General features: G+C 39.2%; 1 protein-coding gene across 1 annotated transcript; it reads left to right on the top strand.

Annotated features, from left to right (window-relative positions):
- The first annotated feature begins 9,683 nt into the window (after window positions 1-9,683).
- On the top strand, window positions 9,684-13,880 carry LOC121986011 (transport inhibitor response 1-like protein Os05g0150500). Its single transcript, XM_042539769.1, has 3 exons — window positions 9,684-10,300; window positions 11,941-12,433; window positions 12,799-13,880. The coding sequence occupies exons 1-3, from the start codon at window positions 9,828-9,830 to the stop codon at window positions 13,573-13,575; spliced, it is 1,743 nt and encodes a 580-aa protein (XP_042395703.1). The 5' UTR covers window positions 9,684-9,827; the 3' UTR covers window positions 13,576-13,880.
- Window positions 13,881-27,996: the final 14,116 nt, after the last annotated feature.

Here is a 27,996-nt window from a genome sequence, read left to right as displayed (position 1 = left end):
TTAAGTTAGCATGTGTGTCGTCCACTCGCCTATTATCACTCTTCTGGCATTCGAAAGGGAGTGTAGCGAAGTACTTGGAGTTACCTTTCCGCTCGGCTATTTATTTCGAGTGCGTAACCTTCCGCTTAGGTAGCAGAGATCGCTCACTAGAAGCCGACAAGTACCTTTGTGCTCTGAGCCGAGCAGGACGTGGAGTCGGTTTTATCGATAATGAAGGCGAGTTTCCGGAGGAATTGCATCCTTCTTATTGGCCTCACCCACACGACGATCTTCCACTCGGGCGTTTATAGACGTCGACTCGTCTCTCGATATTTAACGTCGGAACTCGACGGCCTTCCGCTCGGAGGGTTTATAGACGCTGGCTCGTCTCTCGATATTTAACATCGGAGCTCGACGGTCTTCCGCTCGGAGGGTTTATAGACGCCGGCTCGTCTCTCGATATTTAACGTCGGAGCTCGACGGTCTTCCGCTCGGAGGGTTTATAGACGCCGGCTCGTCTCTCGATATTTAACGTCGGAGCTCGACGGCCTTCCGCTCGGAGGGTTTATAGACGCCGGCTCGTCTCTCGATATTTAACGTCGGAGCTCGACGGTCTTCCGCTCGGAGGGTTTATAGACGCCGGCTCGTCTCTCGATATTTAACGTCGGAGCTCGACGGCCTTCCGCTCGGACGTTTATAGACGCCGGCTCGTCTCTCGATATTTAACGTCGGAGCTCGACGGTCTTCCGGTCGGAGGGTTTATAGACGCTGGCTCATCTCACGATATTTAACGTCGGAGCTCGACGGCCTTCCGCTCGGACGTTTATAGACGCCGGCTCGTCTCTCGATATTTAATGTCGGAGCTCGACGGTCTTCCTCTCGGAGGGTTTATAGACGTTGGCTCGTCTCTCAACGAGGTAGCCAGCCGGATCTGTCCGATCGGCTGAACTGCGTTACCCGTAAACCCGTAGAGCGGAGTTGTCATGGGTAACAGCTCGGCTCGATCAATTTGCAGCTGATCGAACGCCTTCTTGAATAAGATGTTAACTGAGCTCCCTGTGTCAACAAATACGCGGTGAATTGTGTAATTGGCTATTACCGCTTTGATGAGCAGAGCATCGTCGTGGGGTACTTCAACTCCTTCCAAGTCCCCTGGCCCGAAACTGATTTCCGGTCCGCTCGCCCGTTCTTGGCTGCAGCCAACGGCATGGATTTGGAGCTGCCGGACGTTCGCCTTTCTTGCTCTGTTAGAGTCTCCTCTGGTCGGCCCGCCAGCAAAAGCGTTGATCTCGCCTCGGGAGGTATTGCTTTTATTTTCCTCTTCCCGAGCGGACGGTCGAGACCGTTCTCTGGACGCTCGGCGATTCTCCTGCCTTGGGGAACGGTGCCGATCGGGAGTCTGTTGCTGTCGCCTGTCAGCTCGCGTCCGATCGACTTCATTAGACCTCTGTCGCCTGTCGGCTGAGGGAGACCGTCGTCCGGCATTCCGGGGCACAGGATGAGCCACAAAGGGAAGACTTCGACAATCCCTCGTGTTGTGCGTATCCGTCCGGTGGAAGGAGCAGAACATCGGGGTCCATTTCTTCTTTGGCTTGGGCCGAGCGGCGGATACCTCTTGCACGTGGGATCTGGCATGGGGGGATCGAATTGCTTCGGCCCTTGGTCCTCTGGGCGGCTGATGCGTGGCGTGTGGTTTCCGCTCGGCCGGAGGAGCCCGCTCGGTTGGAGCTTCTTTTTTCCTAGCCGCTTGTGCTTCTTCCACGTTGATGTATTCGTTAGTCCGGTGTAGCATGTGATCATAATCTCGGGGCGGCTTTCGGATGAGCGCTCGGAAGAAATCCCCATCCACTAGGCCTTGTGTGAAGGCATTCATCATGGTCTCCGAGGTGGCCGTTGGAATGTCCATCGCCACTTGGTTGAACCGCTGGATGTAAGCTCGAAGCGATTCACGGGCTTCTTGCTTGATGGCGAATAGGCTCACGCTCGTTTTCTGGTAGCGTCGACTGCAAGCAAAATGGTGGAGGAAGGCCGTTCGGAAATCTTTGAAGCTTGTGATAGATCCGTCCGGCAATCTCCGAAACCACCGTTGAGCCGACCCGGAGAGGGTGGTGAGGAAAACTCGGCACTTTACTCCATCTGTGTATTGATGGAGAGTAGCTGTGTTGTCAAACTTACCCAGATGATCATCCGGGTCGGTTGTCCCATTGTACTCGCCGATCGCCGGGGGTACGTAGTGCTTGGGCAGAGGATCTCGTAGAATAGCCTCTGAAAATTAGCGATTGATCCGCTCGGGCGATGTGTCCGCTCGGGGGACTTTTCCTTTTCTCTCATCTCGTCTGGGCATTTCATCCGAAGAGGATCCCCGATCTCTATGAGCTGCTGTGGCTTCGGGGGTGCGAAATAGGGCTCGATGAAATGCAACGGTGGTCTGCGGTGCTTCCGCTCGGCCACCAGACATTGACGTTGCTTGCTGTTCTGGACGCTCGGCTGTTGTTTTCTGTTTTTGCTCCACAAGCTTGGCGGCCTTTATCTCGATCAGAGCGTCGAGTTCCTCATTCGAGAGCGTCACTATATGTTGTTGTCCAGCTTCGTCCATTGTTTCCGGTCAGAAGCAGGAGCGTTCCCACAGACGACGTCACTATAATTACGCTTTTGAGATGAGTCAAGGTTCTTTGGTAGATAGTAATGCTTGCTATTTCACATGTGATGCTCTGGTTGTTCACTTCTCTTCTAGGACACATGTTGGATATTGCTCTTGATAAGTATACCCCGTGGAAATGGATGGCTCAATATTGATTTTTTTGCAGACAGCTACAGAAACTTGAAATCGATTGTCATGATATAAATGGAGTTTGAGTTAACTGGAAAGATAAACTGGCACAGAAAGTAGTAGTAAAGAAAAAGCACTACGTGATTTCTGATCAATATGTTCTTCCTTTGAAGACATTGCTAATCGTAAAAACCGCCAGTAGGTCAAAAGCTCCTTTTTTTCTATTTCTTGCCTTTTACACTCGAGTCGAGTTTGCACACATCTCATTCAAAATACTTTTTTTTTTCTCTCTCTCTCTCTTTTTTTTCCCTTTTTCTTTTTACTGTTTTGGAGAACAAAATTACCGCAGTTTACCAAAAGGTATATCTAATTTTACAGTTCATTATGTTTTATAATTTTATCATCTGACCTTTTATTGCCAACCATCATTGATTGGATATATATGATCTCAGTAGACTGTGGCTCGTTCCACAAGCTCTAACAACTTGAGAGAATCCCACATTTGTCGATAACTTTATTTGAGTGTCTTCAAATTCTCAATGCATGTGACAGAAAAGAAAAGAATATGCATGCCTTTGGTGTTCCTAACTTTATCTCTTGTTGTCTGACTCTAAAATGAGGAAGCATCTGCTAACTTTTTTGACCTTGCTTCTGCAACATACATTTCATTATAATATGAATATGCTTAACGTCGATCACTGATGGCCTTATCAAATTAAGCCCTTGGATCTTTAGTAGTGTTTACACACAAAATTGAATAAAACCTTAATTGGTGACCTTGTGGGAAAGTGTACGTATAGGATACCTGAAGACCCACCCCACAATATTGGCCATCTAGTTAAAGCAGTAGCCCAATACCCACATGTCTCAACATTATTGTGTTTCTTAATTATATCCAAAGTCATAGGATATAACTTTTCAAATAATGCAAAATTCTTATATAATATTTTAAGAGTAAAAATTAAAAGGACATCCTTCAGTTTTTGAAATCATCAAAATGACTTCCACTTTAACATTTTATTAAAAGAGTATCCCATCACCTGGTAAAATAACCTAACTATCCTCCACTAAATTGTTCTCATTATTATCTCTCCTTTATTTTTTTTTTTATCTAAGTCCTGAAATTAGGACATATTGTAGCAGCTATGTTCACGTAGATGCAATAGCATAGCTAGGATCTTCAACTATCCTGTTGGTGCCAGTGAACGCCGTGCTTCTCAACAGGTAAAAAAGGAATAGGTAGGCTAGTGCAGCCTAGTACTGGACTTTGATTTAGTGATGGTTTGCGGGTGAACTCCTTATTTTCGTGATGAAAATGATGAAATTGTGGGTTGCACTAGGTTGGAGCCCAATGCAACCCAGCATTAGCTATGCCATCGTGTAACTGTTATAACTAACCTATCACATAGTTGTAGTAGCTATGATTCGTAGCTGTTACAACATGAGGAAAAAATATTTAAGAATAAAATTCTTCGGAGCCTCCTAAAATTTATCGTTTCGCCAAGGCTCCCATTCTCGGAGCCTCCTAAAATGCTTTAAACAACATTTTTTTAAGTCTAAAATAGGACCATTATGGGTTCCACTTATAATTATTTGTAGATCTCTGAACAAGTTTTGATTTAATATATTATGTGTCCCGTGGTTCAATTCAAATAAAAAATTATGACATCTCAAAATTTAGTGTTCAACATTCATATGGTAGTAGGTACGGCTTCGTAGCTGCTACAACTACGTGACAACTTAGTTGTAAGTCTAGGGGTGTAAACGAATCAAATTGAGTCGAATATGCAGAAAAATCTAAAGTTCGAATTCGGCTCGAAATAGGTATATTCAAGTTCGAGCTCGATTCGAAGCTCAAAAAAATTAAAATTTTTTGTTGAAGTTCGATTTGAATTAGAGCTCGGGATCTGAGTTTGGCTCAAAAAAATCGAATATGTTCGCGAACTATTCGAATTATTACTCGAAAATAGCTACTCAAAAGGCTCAAAATATATTTATTTAATATATATTTAACTTATATAATAAAATATTAAGGCTCGTGAACTATCGAACAATATAATTTGGGCTCGAGTTCGGCTCGAAAAAAAGTTTGAACATATTCGAGTTCAGTTTGAATTCGATAAATTCAAATATAAATCAAATATTTTTCAAGCTGGCTCGAAAAGTTAGCGAGCCAGCTCAATTCGTTTGTACCCCTAGTTGTAACAGCTATGAAACGGTAGATGTTACAACATGCATGTTAAACCTTAAACTTTGAGATGTCATAATTTTTTATTCGTGTCGGACTATGAGACGCACAATCTATTAAATTAAAGCTCGTTCAAAGAGAATTGTATGAGTTGAAATCTATAACAACATGATTTTAGCTCAATAAACATCGTTTAAAGTCTTCTCAAAAGCTTTAAACAATTTGTCTTAATTTTCTTTCATGTTATAGTAGCTACGAAACTGTAGCTACGACAAATATATATGGCAGCTCAAGCAGTTATGAAACCGTCTAACTACTAACATCTATATGATCGTAACTAATACAATGCGCCTCAGTTCATGATTTAAGCGAGAAAAATATGGGAGAGAGATAATAATGAGAACACTATAATAGAGGACAATTGTATAATTTTACTAGGGCATGAGGTGCCTTTTTGATAAAAAAAAAAAAAGAAAAAATCAAAATGAACCCTCCTTTTAATGATTAAAAAAAGGACACTTTTAATTTTTATCCATATTTTAAAGTGATCATTTTGTGTTCTAGCTATGGATGTAAAATGGTTCAAATTGTCCATGACTCACAGCTTGGCACGATACGACTTGGGCTTTGTTGTATTAAGAATATATATAAATATACGAGCTATGATATTCATCTAGAAATTTCATCTAGATACGACTTAGACACATAAATGATAGGACCCACAAAAAGTGCGACTTAGACACATAAATGATGGGACCCACCATTTCACTTTTTGTGGGTCCCATCATTTATGTGTCTACCTAGATGAATTTTTTAGATGAAATTTTTAGATAAATATCATTTCTCTAAATATATATACCATGCTAATTAATGCCCTGTGCTAGTGCTAAACCAAGGGAATTTGCTTCTCCTGAGAATAGAAAACTCAAGTGCATGTCTGGATAAGAAGAAGAGACCATCTGCAATGGCAATATGAGAGTAAGATAACAAGTAATTGACGTGTGTGGCCATGGCCACAAGGTAGGAGATCAACAGGGTCCCCTCCCTTTGTCTTTCCTCCTCCTGGCCCTTTCCTCCAACTCACTGTAAAAGAATTGTGTTTGTCTTTTGTTGTTGTTGTTGTTGAAGATTGTAATGGAAGAACTTATATAATTACTGCTGTATACACCATCTACACAAGATTTCATTGAGAGTACTGTGACCAAGAGTCGTCCACCAGAAGAATTTCTAAGATTTTTTTTTAATAAAATAATAGTTTTACCTCTCATAATTTGTTATCATTTTCTTTCAATACCTTTAGAGTTTTAAATCCTCATTTTTTCCCTCATAGTTTCTTTCAATAAGTTTGTGACTCTAAAAACATTAAAAATCTTAAATTTATATACAAGATATATATTTTATAAATCAACTTGGGCCTTGCAAGTAACAAAAAGATAAAGATGTTGTGGCAATGAATTATTGCAACCAATATTCATAGTGACATAATTTTCACAAAGATATCATCGAATCATCGTAGATAGGTCTTTTGCGATGGTTATAGGCATTAGAGATAGATATAGGTTTTAGTTGTGGTATATAATTTATTCAAATACAAATAATTAATATAATATTTTTCAAAGAAATATAAATGGTATTATAAAATAGCCATATTCTTGCCATCAAATAAAGGTAAGTATATATAGTAACTTGGGATGTTCTTAAAGATGATATAGGCAAGTTATGTGAGGATTCCTTCGTAGTGTATTATTAACTACTTCTTGTGCATGTCACTCATGATGTTAAAGTTTGAAGGTGCCGACTTACTCTGGAATTTCAAGTTATTGAGCTAGAGTATCTATTGGTGAAGTTGATCTAAATTTTTTTATATAGAATTTGGCTACAAAGTTGCATATCGAATCTTGTATGTGATACAAGAGTCACCTTCATCATGAATGTGGATTTATTAAAGGAGTGGTATGAGAAATTTCGGACTCGAGTTTTTATATATTACAGTATACGTTAATGACATAGTATTTTTTTCTCTCTTTCTCTCTCTCTATATATAGTTTAAATAACTCGTTAAATTAAACGAACAAATTTGTGTATATATTCATGAACGATGTTCATAAATGACGTTCTTAAATAATATTCATGAACAATATTCGTAAATCATGTTCATTAATAAAACTCTAATAGCATGCTAAATAAATAAAGAAAATTTTAAAATAATGCTCAATAACTAATTAAACAAACTTAAAATGTAAAAGTTTTAAATAATCAACAAACTTGAATTGAGAACTCGATAACATTTAAACAAACCAAATACAAGTTAAACTTGAATCAAACTCAAACTCATATAAAGGAAACCAACCAAGATTAAACAATTATTTAAACGGTTTAGTTTATTTTAGATTCAGTTTGGATTGACTTGGCTTGACTCGATTATCTTATCAAAAAAATTTAAATATCACAAAACTTAATTCAGCCCGACTCGTTTACCACCCTAATATTAAAGACGACTCATTTGATAGCTTTTAAAATTGATATTTCTCAAATTAAATCAAATCTTAATTCAAATAATATAGGAAGAATTTCAAATAATTTTTAAGTCATGCTTAATGATTTCAAACCTCCAAGCTCTCTTATATCAAATTCAAATATAACATCTGAACTTAAAATATTTCTTTTTTTTCCTTGACTAGTGTGTCCAATTTGTTAAGAATATAATTAAAATTATATATTAAAAAGATATAAAACAGATCATGAGTTTTAAAAGAATGAAGATATTCCAATTAATATAAGGTCATTTGAGTAGAGTCAAAAAAATAAAAAAAATCCAGGAGACATTAGGTTTAAAGTGAATAATATTATATTATTATAGAGGTATGTGAATTTTGTTGGTTCTAAAAAGTGATATCGGAGCCATGATCCAGACCATATGCATGCATAAAGGCCTAGAGCAAATCAAGAGTGACCGGATGTTTGTGAGATGGCTCGGAGCAAGTCAAGAGTAACCAGATGCTTATGGGGAGATCCAAAGCAAGTTAAAAATGATCAGATGGTTATGAAAAGACCTGAACCATGAGAGTAATGGTGGTCCTTCATTTGAGGAAATGGGTGGTCCTTAATTTGAGGAAATGATTGTTAGAAATACAATCAAAATCTGATATTAAAAAGACATGGAAAAGATATGTATTTAGAAAGACAAGATATATTTTTTTGGTAGAGGCCTTTTACGTATAATCCAAAAATAAATCTATAAAATATTAAACCCAAAACTCTTTTAATCCTAACACAACTTATAATTAACTTGATCAATCCATTTGCCTCAACTAGTCAATTCAGGTCATCTAATCTAGTAACTCACTAAGTCGATCGATCAATCTATGCTCAATAGGCTAAATCATTTCACTCGATCATCTTGTTTAGCTCAATAAGCTGACTCGTTTAACCATTCCCATTTTTTTTTTTTGAATGAGGTTGGAGAGCTTGGAGTATATTGGAGAAAAAATAATAAAAAAATAGAGGTTGGATTAGCAACAATTGGATTTTCAAGGTAATTACTGAGAATTAAACCATAAAAGGTTTCATATTTACATTTTCTGTGTAGATTTAATCTTTTAAATTTTATTATTTTTTTATAAATAAAATGTCTCTGTGCCAACGTTGACACTCATTTTGAGTTGATAATTTAAGATTCTCTTTTCTTTTTAATGGTGTTTTTAAATTTTTTTTTTTTATACAATAGATATTGCAAATAAAATGTCATTGTTACAAATGTTGACACTAACTTTGACTTCATGATTTGAGATTCTCTGTTCCTTTCAAGTTAATTAATTGAAAGGACACATTTGTCTAGAAATCACAACAAAATAAAACATCACTTTAATAGCTAAAAAAATAATTTATAGAAATTTAAAATGAAATGTTAATAAATTTATCACGAAGGTAGAAAATATATGAATATAATACATAGAGATTTACAATTTTCTCTTCACTCAGATAAAAATAACTCAAAGATCAAAATTAAAATGTAAGAAGTTTAAACTAAACTTAGATAATAATTGCATAATTTTTCTTTTCTTTTCCTTTAACAAATTTAGGATTAAAACAATCGATAAGAAAGTGTAAATTCCAACAATGTGACAACAAACTGGAAAATCAAAGTAGAAATAGCCAAAGGCGAATAAATAAGATAAATAAACCCCATCGCTTTCTTTTATGTAAAAAAATTATTATTTTAATAAAAAAATATTGTATTTTATTTTTAGATCAAAATAAAAATGTCACTCTCTATCTTGCCCGGTGGACCACTGGTGGACCACTCCTCTCTCTGGGTGATGGCGGTGGTGGTGGGTTCAAAAAAGAAAAAGATTCCTCCTCACATCACGTCAGAGCAGGCCCACCTCACATATACCCACCAATCACTGCACTCATCTGAACCGTCCAATCACGGCACGGAGTTCGAGGCCCCACCAGGCTCTCACATCCACCGTACGCTCCTTCTCTGCTCGTCGATTCCGCGCTCCCTCTGTTTCCACGCCGATCCCGTCCCCCGATTCCCAATTTGTGTCGTGGTTTCCTGGACTGCTGGGGGAAACGCGGAATGGACGCGGTCGTCCTCGTTTCCCCTCGAGTCGTTTCCCATTAGTGTCGCTCCGCCGTCGCCATGCGTCCCACCGAACGCATCGGACGGCCCGGATTTCTGTTCTGACAGCAATTGGGCATGGGGACCGTCCATCTCGTGGTCCGGGGTCGCTTCGAAGCTAAAGAAGAGAAGAGACCATCGTCATCCCCCCATTTCTCTGCCTCTCTCTCTCCTCCTCTCATGAAAAGTCTTTCCTCGGACAGCGTCCTCGCATTGCCGTCCCCCGGCCTGGAACCCTAGGACAGCCGGCGGAAGCGGCCGGGATGGTGGGGCGCTTTAGGTGGGCGGCTATGTTCCCCGACGAGGTGTGGGAGCACGTATTCTCGTTCCTGACGTCGGACGCTGACCGCAACGCTGCAGCGCTCGTCTGCCGCAACTGGAACCGGATCGAGAGGAGGTCGCGGAAACGGGTCTTCGTCGGGAACTGTTACTCGGTGGCACCGACGGTTGCGGTGCGGCTGTTCCCGGAGGTGAGAGCGGCCGTGATCAAGGGGAAGCCCCACTTCGCTGACTTCAACCTAGTGCCCAGCGACTGGGGAGGCGGAGCAGAAGCGTGGGTGGAGGCAATGGCTGAGGGGTGGCCGAACCTAGAGGAGCTCCGGTTCAAGAGGATGGTGGTCTCTGATGACTGCTTGGATCTCATTGCCAGGTCTTTCAAGAACTTCAAGGTGCTGTCTCTCGTTTCCTGCGACGGGTTCAGCACGTCTGGACTTGCTGCGATCGCCGCCAACTGTAGGTAGGGTTTGTCTCTCCTTTCTTCTAACTCTGGATGCAGATTTGTGATGGGATTTGGCATTCTGACCTGGAAAATTAATTTTTTGTGATTGGATCTGGCGGTAAAAATGCTGCTGACAATCATTCTGCTAGTTTCTTTAGAAGTATGTTGCCATTAACCGGTACATTTGGTTTGAAGCTTATAATTTTGTTTCCACAAGTAACCAAAACTGAGTGTGGGCGTGAGCCCTTTTTTACTGATTGGTTTATTGGATATTTAAAGATACGGTTCTCTTTCTAGTTTAGTGATTTATGCTTGTAGAATCTTCTATTGTTTTTTGCTCTTTGATGACTCAATAAACAAGCAGCTTGATTAACAGAATCTAGATCATATAATTGATATGATAAATGTTCTCATATATCTGCGTCTGGCATGCTGATGGAAAGCTTTCTTCTCCTTGGAAGATTGAATTCTGGGAGGCTCTTAAGATCTATAATACTAGAGAGTGAATGATATGTAAACCTTAGTTTATATCTTTTAAAGGGCTTCTCTGCAAAGGACAATAAGGAAGATATTTAAGAAATTGATATTTCGAAGGTCACAATTATTTGTTTCCTCCTTCCAGTATCAGAATTCAGAAAGAGCAAATAAAAACTTAACATACATTGGAGATTGAAACTCGGCAATAAGACAGATTCTGATCGTGAACAGGGAGATTGACTTGGAATCAGTTAGGTGGTATTATTTCTAATATTCACATAAGTGAAAACTTTTTTTATTGCTTTCTTATACATAGTGTTTTGCTCTGCGGAGTACATTTTTTTCTTCTTCTGTTGATACCCTTTCTAAGTTTTTGGATACCGAGATGGCTGGGATGGACAAGTTTAAACCAAAGTTGATAGGCACACCATCCATAACAGGATTACTCTTATTATTTAGCATGTATGTCTCTACAAAAAGATGTGTTTTAGTTTACTTTCATGTAATTAAGAGAGGAGTTAACTATGAACAAGCTTGTTGTAGTTCACAGTAATCAAGTAAAAGTTTTAGTAGCTGCAAGATACTTGGCCCCGCCAAGGAAGCATGGTTAGACTCGGAGGCAGCAAATTTCAATTAACAACTGAAATATGAGAAATAACAATGGTGAGAAGAGCCCCACTCACATATATATAATAAGAGATTCGCAGTGGGAGCTAGTACTACAATTATGTAGATCCTATATGCCCAGATTTATTGAGAACAGCAGTCAGTACTTCTGCAACCAACAAATAGAGGAGAGTGAAACTGTTCTAATGTTCCATCCTTGAGTTAAAAAAGGTAACTGTGTGAGTGTACATATGCAGGCATGTATGCACACAGGTTGTAAATCATACTTGCTTCTTAGAATGACATACAACTCTACTGTACATGTTCAGGTGAATGTTACTTGGTAACCACTTCATATTTTATATTTAAGAAGGATAAGTAGAACATTGTATTTTTATCGTCTAACATAACAAATCAAACTCAGATTGTTGGAAACTTGTTTCCAAAAGAACAATGAACTACACATTTTACATTTTCTTATGTTTTAAAATTATATTCATAGTGATACCTTCATGGCAAATGATATTAATATTTTGGATTTCTATTTTTTCTGTATGTGTTTTTTATGATGCCAGGAATCTTAGGGAGTTAAACCTACGTGAAAGTGAAGTGGAAGAAACTTGTCTGAACTGGATCAGCCATTTTCCGGAGTCATGTACTTCTTTAGTAGCCTTGGATATTGCCTGCTTAGAAGGCGAGGTGAATGCCTCTATTCTTGAACGCCTCATTAGTAGATGTTCAAATATCATGACCCTCAGACTCAACCATTCTGTGCCTCTAGAAAGGCTTGTTGGACTCTTACAGAGAGCTCCTCAGCTAATGGATCTTGGAACTGGCAAGTTTTCTGCACGTCATAATCCACAGCTTTTCTCTAGGCTTGAGTCAGCAATTGCAGGATGTAAAAATTTGAGAAACCTTTCTGGTTTCTGGGAACCTGGACTCACTTATCTTCCAGCAGTTTACTCAATTTGTGAAGGTCTTACATCACTTAACTTGAACTATGCTACCATTCAGAATCCAGAGCTCGTAAAGCTAATCAGCCGGTGCAAAAATCTACGACGATTACTGGTATATCTGTTTTTTTTTTCCTCCCATTTTCAACCCTTCATTTTCTGACTGTTAAGAGAAGCTGCATGATTCTTTTGTATGTTCCATTAACAAGTTGATAGTGAGGCACAGCTTCTCAAGCTTGATTCCATGGTCCATTTGCTTGCATGTTTCCTCTTTCCTTTCTCCACATCTTTTTCATCTCATCTAACAACTACTATTAAAAACAATGCAATGATTTTATCGAACCATGAAAGGAATAGAATTGCACTGGTAGATTACATAAAGGTGAAATTTTGATAGCTTGCCATAGTTTAGGTTGATCTGCTTTGGCCATATAAAATTCCACTGGGTCATTAATTTACTTACTGACATGAAACTTGTAGGTTATGGATTTAATTGAAGACAGTGGCCTTGTTGCTGTGGCATCATCATGCAAGCTCCTTCAAGAATTGCGGGTGTTCCCTTCTGATCCGTATGATGCAGCAGAGCCGGTCTCTCTTACTGAACAAGGTCTTGTTGCTGTCTCTGCTGGTTGCCCGATGCTCCACTCTGTTCTCTATTTTTGTCGGCAGATGACAAATGCAGCCCTCCTTACGGTTGCAAAGAATCGCCCTAATCTTACATGCTTTCGTCTTTGCATCATTGAGCCTCATACCCCAGATTATGTCACTCAGGAGCCCCTAGATACTGGCTTCAGTGCAATTGTAGAATCCTGCAAGGATCTCCGCCGACTCTCCGTATCTGGTCTTCTCACTGACCTCGTGTTTAAATCCATTGGGGCCTCAGCAAATTATCTTGAGATGCTTTCAATAGCTTTTGCCGGTGATGGAGATATGGGTCTACATTACATTCTCTCTGGTTGCAAGAACTTGAGGAAGCTGGAGATCAGGGACTGCCCATTTGGTGATAAGCCATTGCTTCAGAATGCATCTAAACTGGAGACAATGCGATCCCTTTGGATGTCATCATGCTCTGTGACATTGGGGGCATGCAGACAGCTTGCCCGGGCTATGCCACGGCTAAATGTGGAGGTCATCAATGAGAGTGGGAGAGGACCGCTGGTGGCACAGCCTGATAATTGCCCAGTCGAGAAGCTCTACATCTACCGCACTATTGCTGGTCCAAGAACTGACACCCCGCAATGCGTTTGGACTATTTAAGGTGGCATCAGTAGGTATCTAAGTACTGTTGTTTCTACCTTCGGTCGATCAGCACTCATTAAGTACGTGCTACAACTTGATCAAATGGAGGACAGGCTGATTCAAGATCAAATGGAGCTCGGTATGAGATTATTATAGCTTGCAGCAATCTCCTAAAGAATTACCAACACTTGCAGCTTTTATTGTTGTTAAATTGTGGGATTGTGACTTGTAACAAGACTTACGTACGTTGTAGGTCTCCAGAGACGATGCTTTGTTTTTAAGGCTTAAGTTAATTTTATATGACCAAATATATTACCATTGGATGTTGCTTAGCTCTCCACATCCACAGCCAACTAGTTCAGTGCTAAACCAGTAGATCTTAACTGATTCTACAAATAAAGTGGTCCTTTTTCTTTTCTTTCAGTGTGCTTAAAGTTAAGCTTCTGATTTAATCTCTTTCAGTCTACACACTCTTGACTCAAATTGTCATGGATAGTAGTACTACGACCTAGTCTTCATCATCACAGTGGCACAAAATTGATCTTTTACAATGAGTTTCTTCCCATTGAATTTTATGTACAACTTGTAGTATTTTAAGATTCATTTGGTCGGTCAAGTGGTTGCATTAGTGTTTTTTCTCTCCTTCCCCATCTGCTGAGGTAAATAAAAGCATATTTAACATGACATTATTTGACAAAATCTTTAGGGGGAAAAGGATTTAATCGATTGGGTTTATTATTAATATATTTATTAGAACTCTATGCAAATCTCATCAACTTCTGAGTATTCTTATGTTTGGAAGATCATTTTAATTAAGAAATTCATTAGTTGGAGTATTGATAGGTGATGGCAAACTCACACGATTAAGGCATGGTAGATGGAATGAGGATGTGCCCTTACGTAATCACAACATTGTTCACTCTATGTGCCAACAAGAGCATGACCTTGGAGCATCCGATTATGATGTAGTGGTAAGCATATGCAGTAGTAAGTATATCTTGGGGCTTCTCAAGCATCCAGGGAGAGCAAAAAAGTCGTCTCCTGCGTTTGAGCCACTAGAATCACTACATCATTATATATGGATTGTCACTTTTATTTCCTAATTTATCCTAGTAATCGATAAAAAATTACTATAGAATTAGATCAGTCATCTCTACGATAGATCAGATCGTAAAATTTAGATACTTGGATTTGAAAAAAAAAAAACTAAAAACATGACTTTAAATATGAATTGTAAAAGTAAATGAGACCTCAATCTCATATTCACATTTGACATCCCATTTGTAAAACTTGAAGCTCTGTATGCTCTAACCATGCCTTGCTCCCTTAATCCTGATGTATTTAATGTAGATTTAAAGGAAGAGAATGTTTCAAGAATTTTTATTAATGATAAATAATAGATTGATATAAAATTATTCTCTCATTTTCTCAATCACTCCAAACACTTATTACAATTAAAAAAAAAAACTCAACTCTTATTACAATTTTTAAAAAACTTTTAATGCGCGTTTTTTTTATAGATTGACACTGTGACTAGTCTAAATCCTAAATAATAATAATGATAAAAAAAAGACTAAGGCAAAAAACAGACTAACAAAAATTTTAGTTTATTCAATAAAATAAATTCTAATTACCCTTTTGCCATCTCTTTGTATAAAATCGTTAGATATAAATATGTCATATACCTATAATTTGATGGGTAAAATAGTCTCTCTCCCCCAAAATATGTTTTTTTACCAACACATGAAGAAAATATTTTATTGTGAATGAACAAGATAGTGAAGAATTATTCATATGTACGTTCATAATTGTTGATACGGATCTTTTCCATGTAATAAAGAATCTTTTGTTATAATAGAACTAGAAGTAATTTAGATCATTCAAGAATCGAGAATTTATTCTAATAAAATATTAATTATTCCTAAAGATAAGAGAGAAATCTTGGTTCAGTTGACACTAATGATCAAAATTAAGTTTTGATAAATGATAAATGGATTAAAGTTAGATATGGTGTGATCTAACCTTTCTATCAAGTGTGCAGGATTTGATTAGTCTGGAAGACCTGACACCAGACTAAAATCCAGCTAGGTCTAAAGGACCTGATAGCCGGTGTAGAGATCCAAATAGGTCAAGAAGTGACTCGATATCTAGCGAGAAGTTTGGCTGGGTCTACGAGATCTGACAGTTGGCTGAAGTCTAGTTAGGTCTGTAGACCTGACAACTAACAAGAAGACCTAGTGGGTAAAAGGCAAGTCAAGCGATTCTGCATGGTAAGTAAGGTAAGTCACTGGAGGAGAGTGTTCCAGTGAGGGCGAGTCCTAGTGGGACTATAAGCACTGGTCCAACTTAGATCCATTTTGAAAATATATGTTGCGACCAAGACTAGATTTTGGTCTTGGTAAGACAGGATTTAACTCATAAATATATATAAAATATTTATGTATATATTTTTCTAACTCTGTGTTTTAGAGACAAACGTAGATTTTCAAATTTTGCACGTGTAGCAGCTGACAAAGCTTGATTCTGACTTCGGAGTCAAAAGATATGACCTCTGAAAAATTGTTGTGTCAAACTAGCATATTGGAGGCGCATTGGATGGATTGGAGGCACCTCGGATGGGTTGGAGACAACGAGGCACCTTAAATGGATGGGAGGTTCCTTAGAGTGCTTCAGAGGTGCCTCGGAGAGCATGGAAGGTGCCCTCAAATAGATAGAAGCGGAAGTTCCCGCAGTTTATCGTGACTGAGGTTTAAGGGATTACACTTCGGGTTGGAGGTGCCTCCAATAAGTTTGGAGGCACCCTCAACATTCTTTAAAAGAGCAGTTCGATCGGCATAAAGCATCAACTCAATTATTATCTCCTCTATGAGTTGCAAATATCATTCTACTGCTATGAATATGTCTAACTGTTGTTGTGCTACTACTCCGTGATTTCCAACTGCTACCAGCAGACGACACCAACTCCTAAGCATTTCCGGATCTTCTTTATACAAGTTGGTAACGAAGTTAAATATTGATTTTTTATTATTACTTGCAAAAAGGGAGTGTAGGTTGTTACACTTCCCTTCCATCGATATCTTGTATTCGATTCTCTCTTCCGTTGATGTTGGAAGAAGTTTATAGTAGATTGCTCGTCAATAAGGTCCGAGGGATTGTGGGTCTTGAAGTAGGAGTGCCCAAAGGCTTCGAACCAAGTAACTCCTCGAGTTCTTGGTCGTGTCATTTCGTTGCGTACTTGTTTTATAAATAGCAAATGATAGATTTCTCCTCTTACATGTGTAACGATCCTATAAGAAAGACTGATTCTTTAATACTTGGTCTTGATAATCATCAATTTTGCTACAATATTTTGATTCATAAATATATGCTTTTATGATCTTCTCATATATTAGACTCATATTTACATCACATTTCATAAATTGCATTTATTCTTGAGCTCAATTGTAAACTATCTCATTATCATTATATTTGATGCTAATATTTAAATATGATCTTTGTAGGCATCAAAGGGCAAGGACTCGATTAGATTATACTAGATTTGGGGCTTAAATCTAAGGCTAATAGAGGAGAACCAATCAAGAACCAATTTGGACCGTTCATCAAGATCAAGAGAGATTTGAACTGTCCATTGAAGATCTGGTCTAACCAGGCTAAGAGAGGTTAGATCAGGGCCCTTGATGAAAATTAATACCTTTGGATCAGATTTTGAACAACTTTCACCATTGGATCGACCCGGAGAAATGGCAGCCATCCACCCAAATCTGAGATCAAATTTAAAATATGTGAGAAGCTACAGTAGGAGGATGGTCAAATTCTACAGGTTCGTGTCAAAATAGAGGAGGTGGGCATGATGCAGCTTCAGCGACAACCATCTGATCTTCCACCGTCGGCGAGCAAGCGAGGTCAAGGGCGACCCTTCCTCCAGCTAAAATCCACCCATTAGCAACCGGCGATGCCACTTCAACCTTCTGATTTATCATTGATCACCCACTCTACCGCAACTTCGAGCGAGGAAGAAGTGGAGAAAGAGGAGGAATTCGGTGGTTTGAGTTGTTTCCCTTGTCTTCCGGCCAACGATCTTCCTTTCTTGAAGCTCTGCACCCCTCTCAATGTGCAGGAGTGTTTGCTCTACCTCCCCTCTAATTGCCAATCCATTACTAGCCGCATCTGCCAAATCTAGAGGTTACCTGAACAAGTCATCGCCATCTGAAGATCCGGACATCTTCGTCCAATTCAGTGAGTGCTTGGGGTTATCCTAGCTCACCCAGGTTTATCTCCTTCCCTAGATCGCAATTTTGTTTCTGTTCTTTCTAATTTCCAACTGAGCTTGTCTGTTTTTGTTGTTGTTCAGTTTCATAGATTTGAATTAGTTTCAATTTCTAGTTGTTGTTACTTTTTATCTATTCATCTTCATAGATCTAAGTAGATCTCATTCCATATGACGAATGGTTGGTTTGATCCCTTAAGCATCTAATCTTTTGTGATTCTTTCTTCATCTGATCTTGTTCTTGTTTTGGTTCTGTTCAACCCAAGATGCAGTAGCTAAGGTAGTTTATGTAGGATCATAGACGTGCTAGAGGGGGGGGGGGAGGTGAATAGCACACGTTGCTTTCTCGTTCGTTTCTGAAAACTCAAAGTAAATGCAGTGGAATACAGAATGAAAAAGACAAGCAACGCAAACAAGATTTTTTTTTACTTGGTTCGGAGCCTGTGGTGACTCCTACTCCAAGGCCCACGATCATTGATCGCTTATATTGGGCAATCACTATAGATCCGAAATTCTTTACAAATATATAAGTACAAGTACTAAACTTAAAACAGATTACACCGATAATAAATGATTATGAATTGGTTCGTCGATTTGTCGGAACAGCAGTTGAGCGTCGTTGAGTCGTTTCGGCGTGGCTCGCAGCTTGGAAGATCGCTTGTGTAGAAATTGTTGTATTGTAGTGCTGGTCGAGGCTCCTTTTTATAGCTTCTTCAGACCTGATCCAAATCCACTTATCTCAGGATCAGGTTTGACTCGAACCTGATCGGTCGACCAATCCCCAGGTTCGGTCGACCGATCCCACCTGAATCGGTTAGCCTTCCAATCCCGGTTCTGCTGCTCATATAGAGTTTCTTCGTTCGATCGACCAATCCCGTCGTTCGGTCGATCGATCCCCAACTCATCTGGTCCGATCAACTTGGCTCGACCACGTCACCGCTTATCCTCGGTTCGGTTGACCGATCCTAAGGTTCAGTCGACCAATCCCCTGGTTGAACCCGGTCCACTCGTTGGAACTATGATCTTGCTGCTTGGAGGTTCGGTCCACGATCCAGACGTTCGGTCGACCAATCTCGGTCGATTCTAACCCTGCACAAAGTGTTAGTCTCCTGCAAAATAGAGTTAGCACATAGTAGATAATATGTAAATAAATAACTTTGATAACCTTCGGACTGTCCGGTTCTGACTTCGGATTTCCTCCGGAAACCCTAGGTCGAACTTGTTAGGACCCTCGGAGGTCGGCTAGAGAGGGGTGAATAGCCTCTACACAAATCAAGCAAAACAAACCTTCCTCGGACTTATAACTTAATTAAACCAAACACTTACATAAACAAAATAAGAGATAAACTAAAAAGATGAGACTCACATATTTACTTGGTTATAACCAGGGAGATTGTTAATCCAAAAAAGTTAAAGCGCACTGAAATTCTCCTTTAAGCGGAGAAGCCTCTTTACAGCAATGGAAGTGCAGAAATAGAAAGCTAAAATAGAACAGTGGATGTGTACAAGTGTTGTTTCATAATTTCTTGTTGTTCTTTATCTTTGGGAGCAGGGCTGCTTATATAACCTTGCTCAGGGCGCTTGGAAGGGTTCTAGGCACCTAGAGGGGGATAAAACTTTATTCTCTTCGTAACAGATCGCAGTCAAATGTGATCCAGATAAAATCCTATTCCGGGCGCTCGGAGTCGGGGCGCTCCAACCAAGAAAGTCAACCAAGTTGACTTTTTCCAGTCCGGGCTTTCCGCTCCAGTTTCGCTCGCCTCGGTCTGGGTCTTCCGCTCCGGTTCCTCTTACTTGGGTGATCTTGACCATCCAGAATAGGACTCACCCGAACCCAACTTTTGACCTTCTCGAGCAAGCTTCCTCTCCTGGCTTCTCATCCCTCGGAAACATCGCGCGTCTCCTTCTCATCCACCCGTGTACTCTTCCGCAGCACCTCGTCCCTCAGACACACCGAGCCCATCGGCTCTCTCTCGTGCGGCCCTTCTTGCTAGCCGTATCTTTTGCTCAACATCCTGTGCTCCTAAGTTCCTGCACACTTAGACACAGGATTAAACACAACAGAACCTAACCTAACTTGTTCGATCATATCAAAATAATCTTGGGGCACCAACAGAACTGACGGCTACTGTTCCCTCACCGGGAAACGCGTCATCACCTACTCCTCTCAAGAGAAGTTACATGTTGTTAGACCGATCCTTCAGACCGACTGGAGTTTCCGCCTAGGGTTACCACCCCTAGGACATAGGGTTACCTTCCCCTAGGATTTTCCATAACCTAGGGTTACCACCCCCTAGAACCTAGAGTTACCTCCCCCTAGGACCTAGGGTTACCTCCCCCCTAGGGTTTTCCTTAACCTAGGTGATCCTATCTGAATTCTGCGAAGATGAGCACTAGTTTTGATGAATGACGATAACCTCCGATGAAGATAAACTCTGAAGATCCGAAGAAACTCCTCAATGCTCCTACACACAATGAGACGAGCCAACAAAGCGTTAGTGACTTAAGACTGGGGTGGGGATTGATGTCGACCTTTTTACATGTCACGTGGCACATCAAAATTAATAAAGATTGAAACTCAATTAAACTAAAGAATAGAGTTGTAGTAAGGATTCCCAAGTCGTATTTTTCCAAGAATAGCTAGTAAATGTGTGTGAATTCTAGAATTGATTCCAATCAAAATCTAATTTCAACTAGGTCAACAATAGCATCAAAGAAAGATAACTCTCATCTAAACATGATCCACTTCCTTCTAACTGTTGGAACCCCAAGGTTGTTTTGGTGTGATCAACAAGTTAAGTTAGGTCTTGCATCATTTCTAACCTTGTGTCTAAGTGTGCAGGAGCTTAGGAGCACAAGTACTCAAGCGGAAGACGCAGCTAGCGAGAAGGACGGCACGCGGTGCGTCCGAGGGACGAGGTGCTGCGGAAGAGTACACCGGTGGACGAGAAGGAAGTGCGCGCGGTGGTTCCGAGGTACGAAAGCCGGAGCGGAAGATTGCTCGGGGAGCAAGAGACGCAGCTAGCGCGAAGGTCGGCACGGGGTGTGACCGAGGGACGAAGTCTGCGGATGAGTACGCTGGTGGACGAGAAGGGACACGCGGCAATTCTGAGGGACGAGAAGCCGGAGGGAAGCACGCTCGAGAAGACCGGAAGATGGGTTCGGGTGAGCCCTATTCCGGATGTCAGAGATCACCCAAGCAAGCGGAGCCGGAGCAGAAAGACCCGGACCAGAGGCGAGCTGAACCGGAGAAGAGAGCACGGACCAAAAGTCAACTGGGTTGACTTTTGGCTCCGGGGCGCCCGGAACTGTCCGGGGCGCCCGGAGCTGTCCGGGGCGCCCGGAAGTGACTTTTTCACAGGATCGAGCTTTGACTCGATCCAACCGTTGGGGGATAAATTTTATCCCCCCAGGGCGCCCGGAACCCTTCCAGGCGCCCCGACCAAGGCTATAAATATAGCCTTGGTCCAGAAGCTTTTCAACAATCACAATCATTCTATTTCCAAACACTTGTATGCTTTAGTTGTAGTTAAGCTTCTGTTTTCTGTGCCTAAACGCTGTAAGAGGCTTCTCCGCCTGAAGGAGTTTTTGAGCTTAATCTTCCTTGGATTAACAACCACATCGGTTGTAACCAAGTAAACATCTGGTGCCTCGTCTTTTCTTTTATGCTTTTATTTATCTGCTTAATTCATTTTACAAGTGTTAGCTTAATCGTTCGAGGAAGGGTTGTTTGTTTTTAATTGACAGGTTATTTACCAACCCCTTCTAGCCGGCCCAACGGTCCTACAAGTGGTATCAGAGCCGAGTACGCCTCAGAAGGACTAACCGCCGTCTGAAGCAACAAAACAATGGCCGGAGCTAGCGACTACCCACCAGCATTCGAGGGGGAGCTTGCTTCTTGGAAGCAACAAATGATGGTATTTCTTAACTCTGATATTGATATTTCTCTAATAATGAAAACAGGTTATGAAGCACCGAAAGACACGAACGGAGAGAAAATCGGCATACGCCTCTGGAACGAGAAGCAACGTGAAGAGTCCATGGCAAATGCTCGGGCAGAGTTTCACATTCTAAGCGCAATACCAACTAAAGATTTCGACAGAGTCGGAGAGTACAAAAGCGCGAAAGAACTTTGGGAAAAGCTCTTAATGCTCTATGAAGAACCGGTTGAAGTCGTCTCCTCAATAGACATCGAGTCGTCATCAGAAGAATCCGAGACGGAAGAAATTACCAAGACAGCCCCAACAGCCGAAGTACATCCCGAGATCGATGAAGGGGGAGAATCTTCGGAAGAAATTAATTCAACAGGGGGAGAACCTACGACCAAAAAGGTAAGTCAGGTATGGTCTCCATCTTCTAATCAATTGGTTAAACCAGTCGAAAAGCTGCCTAAATATTTTTTCGAATTAGAAATTGATTCATCAAAAGAGATTTTCGGTTCAGAAAAACTTTTGTATAACAAATCTTGCAAACTAGATTCTTGCGAATTAAGTACTTTATCAAAAGATTTATTTCCAAATATGTTATCGAAAGAATTTTTCGGATTAAGAAATCGTCTGTTAAAAGATTTTTGCAAGTTAGAATTTTTGTCGTCAAATTCTTGCAAATCACAAAATAGTCTTTCGAACGAATTTTGCACCTTTCCGAAAGAACTTCTTATATTGTCAAAAAATTTTATTAAGTTAAAATTTATGCTATTCAAATATTTTTGTGAAGTAAAAATTCAAAAAATAGAAATTAACATGATACAAATTTTTACATGTTTAATACTTGCGGTTTTAAATCTAAAAAAGATTGATTTAAGAAATTATGACAAGTTAAAATGGAAATTTAAAACTTTCTGATAAATAGAATTAAGAACTAAATAAATAAATGCATAGAAATTTTTTTAATGTTTAAATTTTCTTGCATAAAAGTCTTTTTTGGGCTTAGAAAGAAACTTTTCAAAAAGCTGTTGTTGACTTAGAAATATTTTAACAGATAACTTTTCAAAATTTCCTAAGTCTTTAAACCCTTAGAATTTTAAACCCCATTTTATTGTGATCAAAGGGGGAGAAGGAAAGTATAAGTCTAGGGGGAGGTACAAATTGAAAATTAAAAATTTCCGAAATTTAATTTTTTCTATCTTGTTGCACATTATTGCAATAAATTGTTTAATTTCATATCTATTTTTGACCCTAGCTTAACTTGGGTTGATCACACCAAAAAGGGGGAGATTGTTGGAACCCCAATGTTGTTTTGGTGTGATCAACAAGTTAAGTTAGGTCCTGTGTTGTTTCTAACCTTGTGTCTAAGTGTGCAGGAGCTTAGGAGCACAGGTACTCGAGCGGAAGACGCAGCTAGCGAGAAGGACGGCACGCGGTGCGTCCGAGGGGCGAGGTGCTGCGGAAGAGTACACCGGCAGATGAGAAAGAAGTGCGCGCAGTGGTTCCGAGGTACGAAAGCCGGAGCGGAGGTCCTACACTAACCAAATTAGCCTCCATTAAATTCAAGATCTAATGCATCATTTAATTACATGAATCAATTTCTATCTCCACAATTCGCAACCACAGTAACAATTACATTCAAAATCTCATCCCAATTTTAAGAACCGAGCCTAACATTTATCACCATCACAATCAAGTTTAAAACTTAACTCAATCACCAAGTCTTCTATACTCAATCACAATTAACAATTAAACTCAAGAGCTCATTCACAATAACAATGAACAGAGATAAACAATCAAAGCCTCATGTTGAGCATTCAACAATTAAGCTCAATTACCGTAACAATGGATTCAGTGAATAGATTTATACTTTCTAACTAATGAACCAAAATTAATAAGCTAGAAGTAACCTAAACTACAAATTCACAACAGAACATGGAATGAAAATTCAGTATGCAGCTTAAACGAAATTTAAATTGCAAAAGCTCAAATAGATCAAAATTGCAAGAAAGAAATCAGGTCTGGAATTGCCGAAAAGTAAACTCAAACAAAATGAATTGATAAAGAAAGAAATCAGATTATCAGATCTGAGCAGATTTAAGAACAATTCAAAGACAAGATCAAGAAAACTAAACCCTAAGCATTCCACAACCCAAATTCGGATCAAAACTCTCTACTCTACTGTAAAAACAGAGATGCCACTAGGAACGCCTCTTGGGCAATCACTGGTGAAGATCCAAATTCCCGGCTAGTGCTAGCTTACGACCACAGCTACTGGGAATGTCTTTTGAGCTCTGATCAGCTGGCACTCTCATCGCACGAAGACAGATGCTGAATTCTGAAGATTGCGTTACTCGGCCGATTGATCAGATCAACTCAAGTGCAGCAGATGAAGAGGAAGTCAGAATGGATTCTGAAGCTACTGGGAACACCTCTTGAGCTTCGTCGGTTAATGGAAATCACAGATCGGAGAACACCTCTCGATTCTGTGAGTGTGGATCAGAATTTCAACTCGCAGACTGGGAACGCCTCTCGCCACTCTCTGGACTCGGACGACGACGCCGGAAGCTAGGAGATCGCTGGCGATGAAGAAGGATTGCTCACGGATCTGGAAGTTGGGAATGGGAGCTTCGGCGTCGTGTCGAAGAAGAAGATGAAACAGTGTCACGAAAACGCCGAGCCCAAGTACACTGTAGCTTCTCAAAGCTTTTAAACTCTCCCAAATCTGATCGGACGATCTAGATTGTTTCGGGCTTGATCAACGGCTGGATGAACTCAGATCTGGATCAAAACCCTTGGATCTTCATCTACGGCTGTGATGTTCTTCCTCGTATCTTAGATGGACCAGATCCTTGATGGATGGCTCAGATCTCTCTGATCTTCAATGGACGGTCCAAATCGCTCGAAGGCTTGATCGACTTGTTTAGCCCTTGATTTGAGCCCAAATGTGGTATGATCTGATCGGGTCCATGACCCTTTTGATGCCTACAAAATAATAATCAAATATTAGCATTAAATATCATGATAATATGCTAATTTGTAATTAAGTCTAATATCACATGCAATTATTAAATATGATGTAAATGTGAAATTAAGCTATGAATAGACCATAAAAAACATGCATTATGAATTAAAATAATGTAGCAAAATCATAGTTATCAAATCCCCCACACTTAATCTTGGACATCCCGTTCAAGTCAAGAAAAATTAAAAATCATCTCCACACAAATTCCCTAGCAATACCTAGAAGATGGTAAGAAGTAATTAACTAAGGTCATCTAGAAAAATCATAAACATTCATGAATACAATCCAAACAATAATAAGTAGGTATAGTGGTTTCAATCCAATTGAAAAATTAAGTAAGTTACAATCTCACAAGGTATTTACCTATTCTAGCTCTCACACTCAAACATGTGTAAAAGTGGAGCTCACTCAATGCAACTCACAACATTTCACTACCATAAGTTTGCTTATTTTCTAATTCTCCACCACTATAAACATAGCATACATGAATCAAAAGTATTTTTATCAACAAGAATCGAAATGGAATCAACAAGAACAATGAAAGTAAATGAAATAGGTAAAAGAAAAGAATTTAATGAAAAATTGAGAAGATGAGAGTATTGGAGGAATATACTTGATGAGTTGGTCATTTTGATGTGAAAAGAGATGAATATCATTTGTCGCTACCAGTTCAAAGTATCAAGCTAACCTCTCCATTAATTTGATGGTCATCCAAAATTCTTGATACTCTATCTCCACCTTCTTGATACTTTCTTGATTTGTCAAATTTTTTTTCTTCGCTGTTTTTTTCACTTCAATTCCATCACTTTTAAACTAAAAAATAATCTCAAATCACCTCATGGAGAAGAGCTTCCTCCCCCACACTTAAAGCATTGTCCATCTCGGGCAATTAAACACAACATGTACCCATGCTATTGCCACTTTTTCCATCTTCTTCTTTACTGTTTTGCTATCCCAACAGCCAATGTACCATATCTAAATGACCTCCCAAAGATTACTTCTATTTTTATCAAAAGTATCAAATCAGATAACTGACTTTCAGGTTTCAATTTCAGCATTTAATAAATATACTTTTTATACACTCTTATTCAATCTATCCTCCGAAAGACAATCCATTTAAATCCCTACTAAACAATCCAACATACTGATTTCAGCACTGTAATGCAGCTGGAAAAATTAGCAACTTCAACAATCTGCAGTTCCAGTAAAATCAGATTTAAAGCAATTACAAACTCTTCACCATTCCACCAAATCAGTCACTCCCAACAGTTGCAAGAAAGCTTTTAGGTCTGAATTCATCCTTATAATTCTGAATTCAAAAAAAAAATCGGAAATCTATACTGTTAAAACTCATTACTGAAATTCTCAAGTTACATAATTGAAGCTTTAAAGTCACTTCGGTATGAAATAAGGCATCCTTTAACACAAACTTGATATTAGAAAAGATTCAAACTGTTTTTGGTTAGAAATGGCTTGAATGTTTGGCACAACAACAAAGTCACAGTTTTGAACATTCAAAGTTACAATGAATTCTGTTTCATTGTAATTCAGTTCTGAACATTCAATTAGTTTGCTAAATATGCTTGGATTCCGAAATTACTGCACATATGCAAGAAGCAAAGCACATTTTATGGCACAACTTAGCTCCGAAAATCAAAGTTCTGCACAACATTGATACAATCAACAACAACAATTAGAATTCCAGCCTCTCAATTCTATTCATGCAGATTTCCAGAATTAAGCAATCTGAAATTGTGCTAAAGACTTCATCTCACAAAGAAGTATAGTGCTAGTTGCTGTATAGGACTTTCAGTTTGATTCATCAAGAATTCAGCCTCTCCTGTAGCTTGATTACAGAATTTAACCTTCAATCAACACATCTCTAAAACTAGTAATTCAAATCTATATCTGCACTCACAATTTTTCAGAGTTTATCTACTGTAGAAACCAGCTGAAACATTTCAAAAATTTAGACCCTAGTATTAAGTTTCGGAATTGTTACATAATCAGTTTAGAAAAGGGAATCATTTGGCACTAACTTGCTTATTTCTTGAATATTTCTCACTGTAGCAACTAACAGCATTCTTCAGTCCCAGAAATAATTTCTACTTCAGGATTTTATACTACATCAACAGTCAATGATTTAAACACTCATCACAAACAGATTTAAAATTTCCATATAGGCTTCAGAATCTAATTCAAAATACTGCAGGTTCTGAATTTTGTTTCTCAGCATTATGTATTACTGATCCAGCTCTTCGGGTTCTTTACAACTTATGAATTCATATCTCAATTAAAATTAATATTTCGGTCAGAAGTAACATGAACATTTGCTTCAAACAAATTTCCGATGCCAAGTTGCAAAATTTGCTGAATTTTTGTCAATTTCTGTTTCCTGCTTATGCTCTATATTTCTTCTTTGTCTCCACAATAGCTCACTGATGACAACTATACTTCTATGACCCGCTAATTTTGAGATGCATCTCAAATATAAAAATTCTCATATGACAAAAAAACAATGTTGTTAGTCTGAAATCATAATACAGTTTGTGCCCAACAGATTGTTTCAGATTCTTATTTCTTTCATACCTCTGCTTTTCCAATTCCAGCAGCCTGAGAGTTCATAGATTTAAATATCAATGTTAAGAGCATCAATTGTATCAGTCAAGAAATCAAAACTAAGATTCAGAATCAATGGAGTTTCCACTTCTTACAATGCTCGGAACCCCTCTGTTTTTGTTTTCTCTTTTCCTTTTTCTATTCTTTCATAACTCAAACAACCAAGAAACTTGATTAAGAACCTTAAATCCAGCAAGAACTCAGATCATTACAACTTTTCTTGATCAACAAATGTATTTAAAGGTTGGCACAAATTCATTACTGCACTTCATTAATTCCAGAAATAACAAAGGATTCACTTCTCCATCTGTAATTCAACAATAATATTTCAGAACACCATTTGATCCGACTATAGCTATTGATATCAGATTCCAGCTTCTTTCTCTATACTGCTTTCAGTATCAATTACTACCCTTTCTTTCCTTATTTTCATATTCAATGATACTGTCTTCAAGTGCTTAATAAGTAAAATGGTGCTCACCAATTCAATTCTGAATTTTAACCATAATGATCAAATTACTAGCAAATTAGCATCACTGTTTTCCAGTTTTCCTCACTGTTTGAGCAACTTGATACTTCAAGACTCTGTAAAATTAGTTTGA

The sequence above is a fragment of the Zingiber officinale genome, chromosome 5B, assembly GCF_018446385.1.
Source record: "Zingiber officinale cultivar Zhangliang chromosome 5B, Zo_v1.1, whole genome shotgun sequence".
Taxonomy (NCBI): domain Eukaryota; kingdom Viridiplantae; phylum Streptophyta; class Magnoliopsida; order Zingiberales; family Zingiberaceae; genus Zingiber; species Zingiber officinale.
This window is presented reverse-complemented; position numbering and strand designations above follow the sequence as displayed.

Bases quoted from the DNA above. Each gene is read 5' to 3' on its own strand.
- LOC121986011 (XM_042539769.1), top strand. From the start codon at position 9,828: ATGGTGGGGCGCTTTAGGTGGGCGGCTATGTTCCCCGACGAGGTGTGG. The intron at 10,301-11,940 runs GTAGGGTTTGTC...TTATGATGCCAG, and splicing joins GCGATCGCCGCCAACTGTAG to GAATCTTAGGGAGTTAAACC. The intron at 12,434-12,798 runs GTATATCTGTTT...TGAAACTTGTAG, and splicing joins AAAATCTACGACGATTACTG to GTTATGGATTTAATTGAAGA.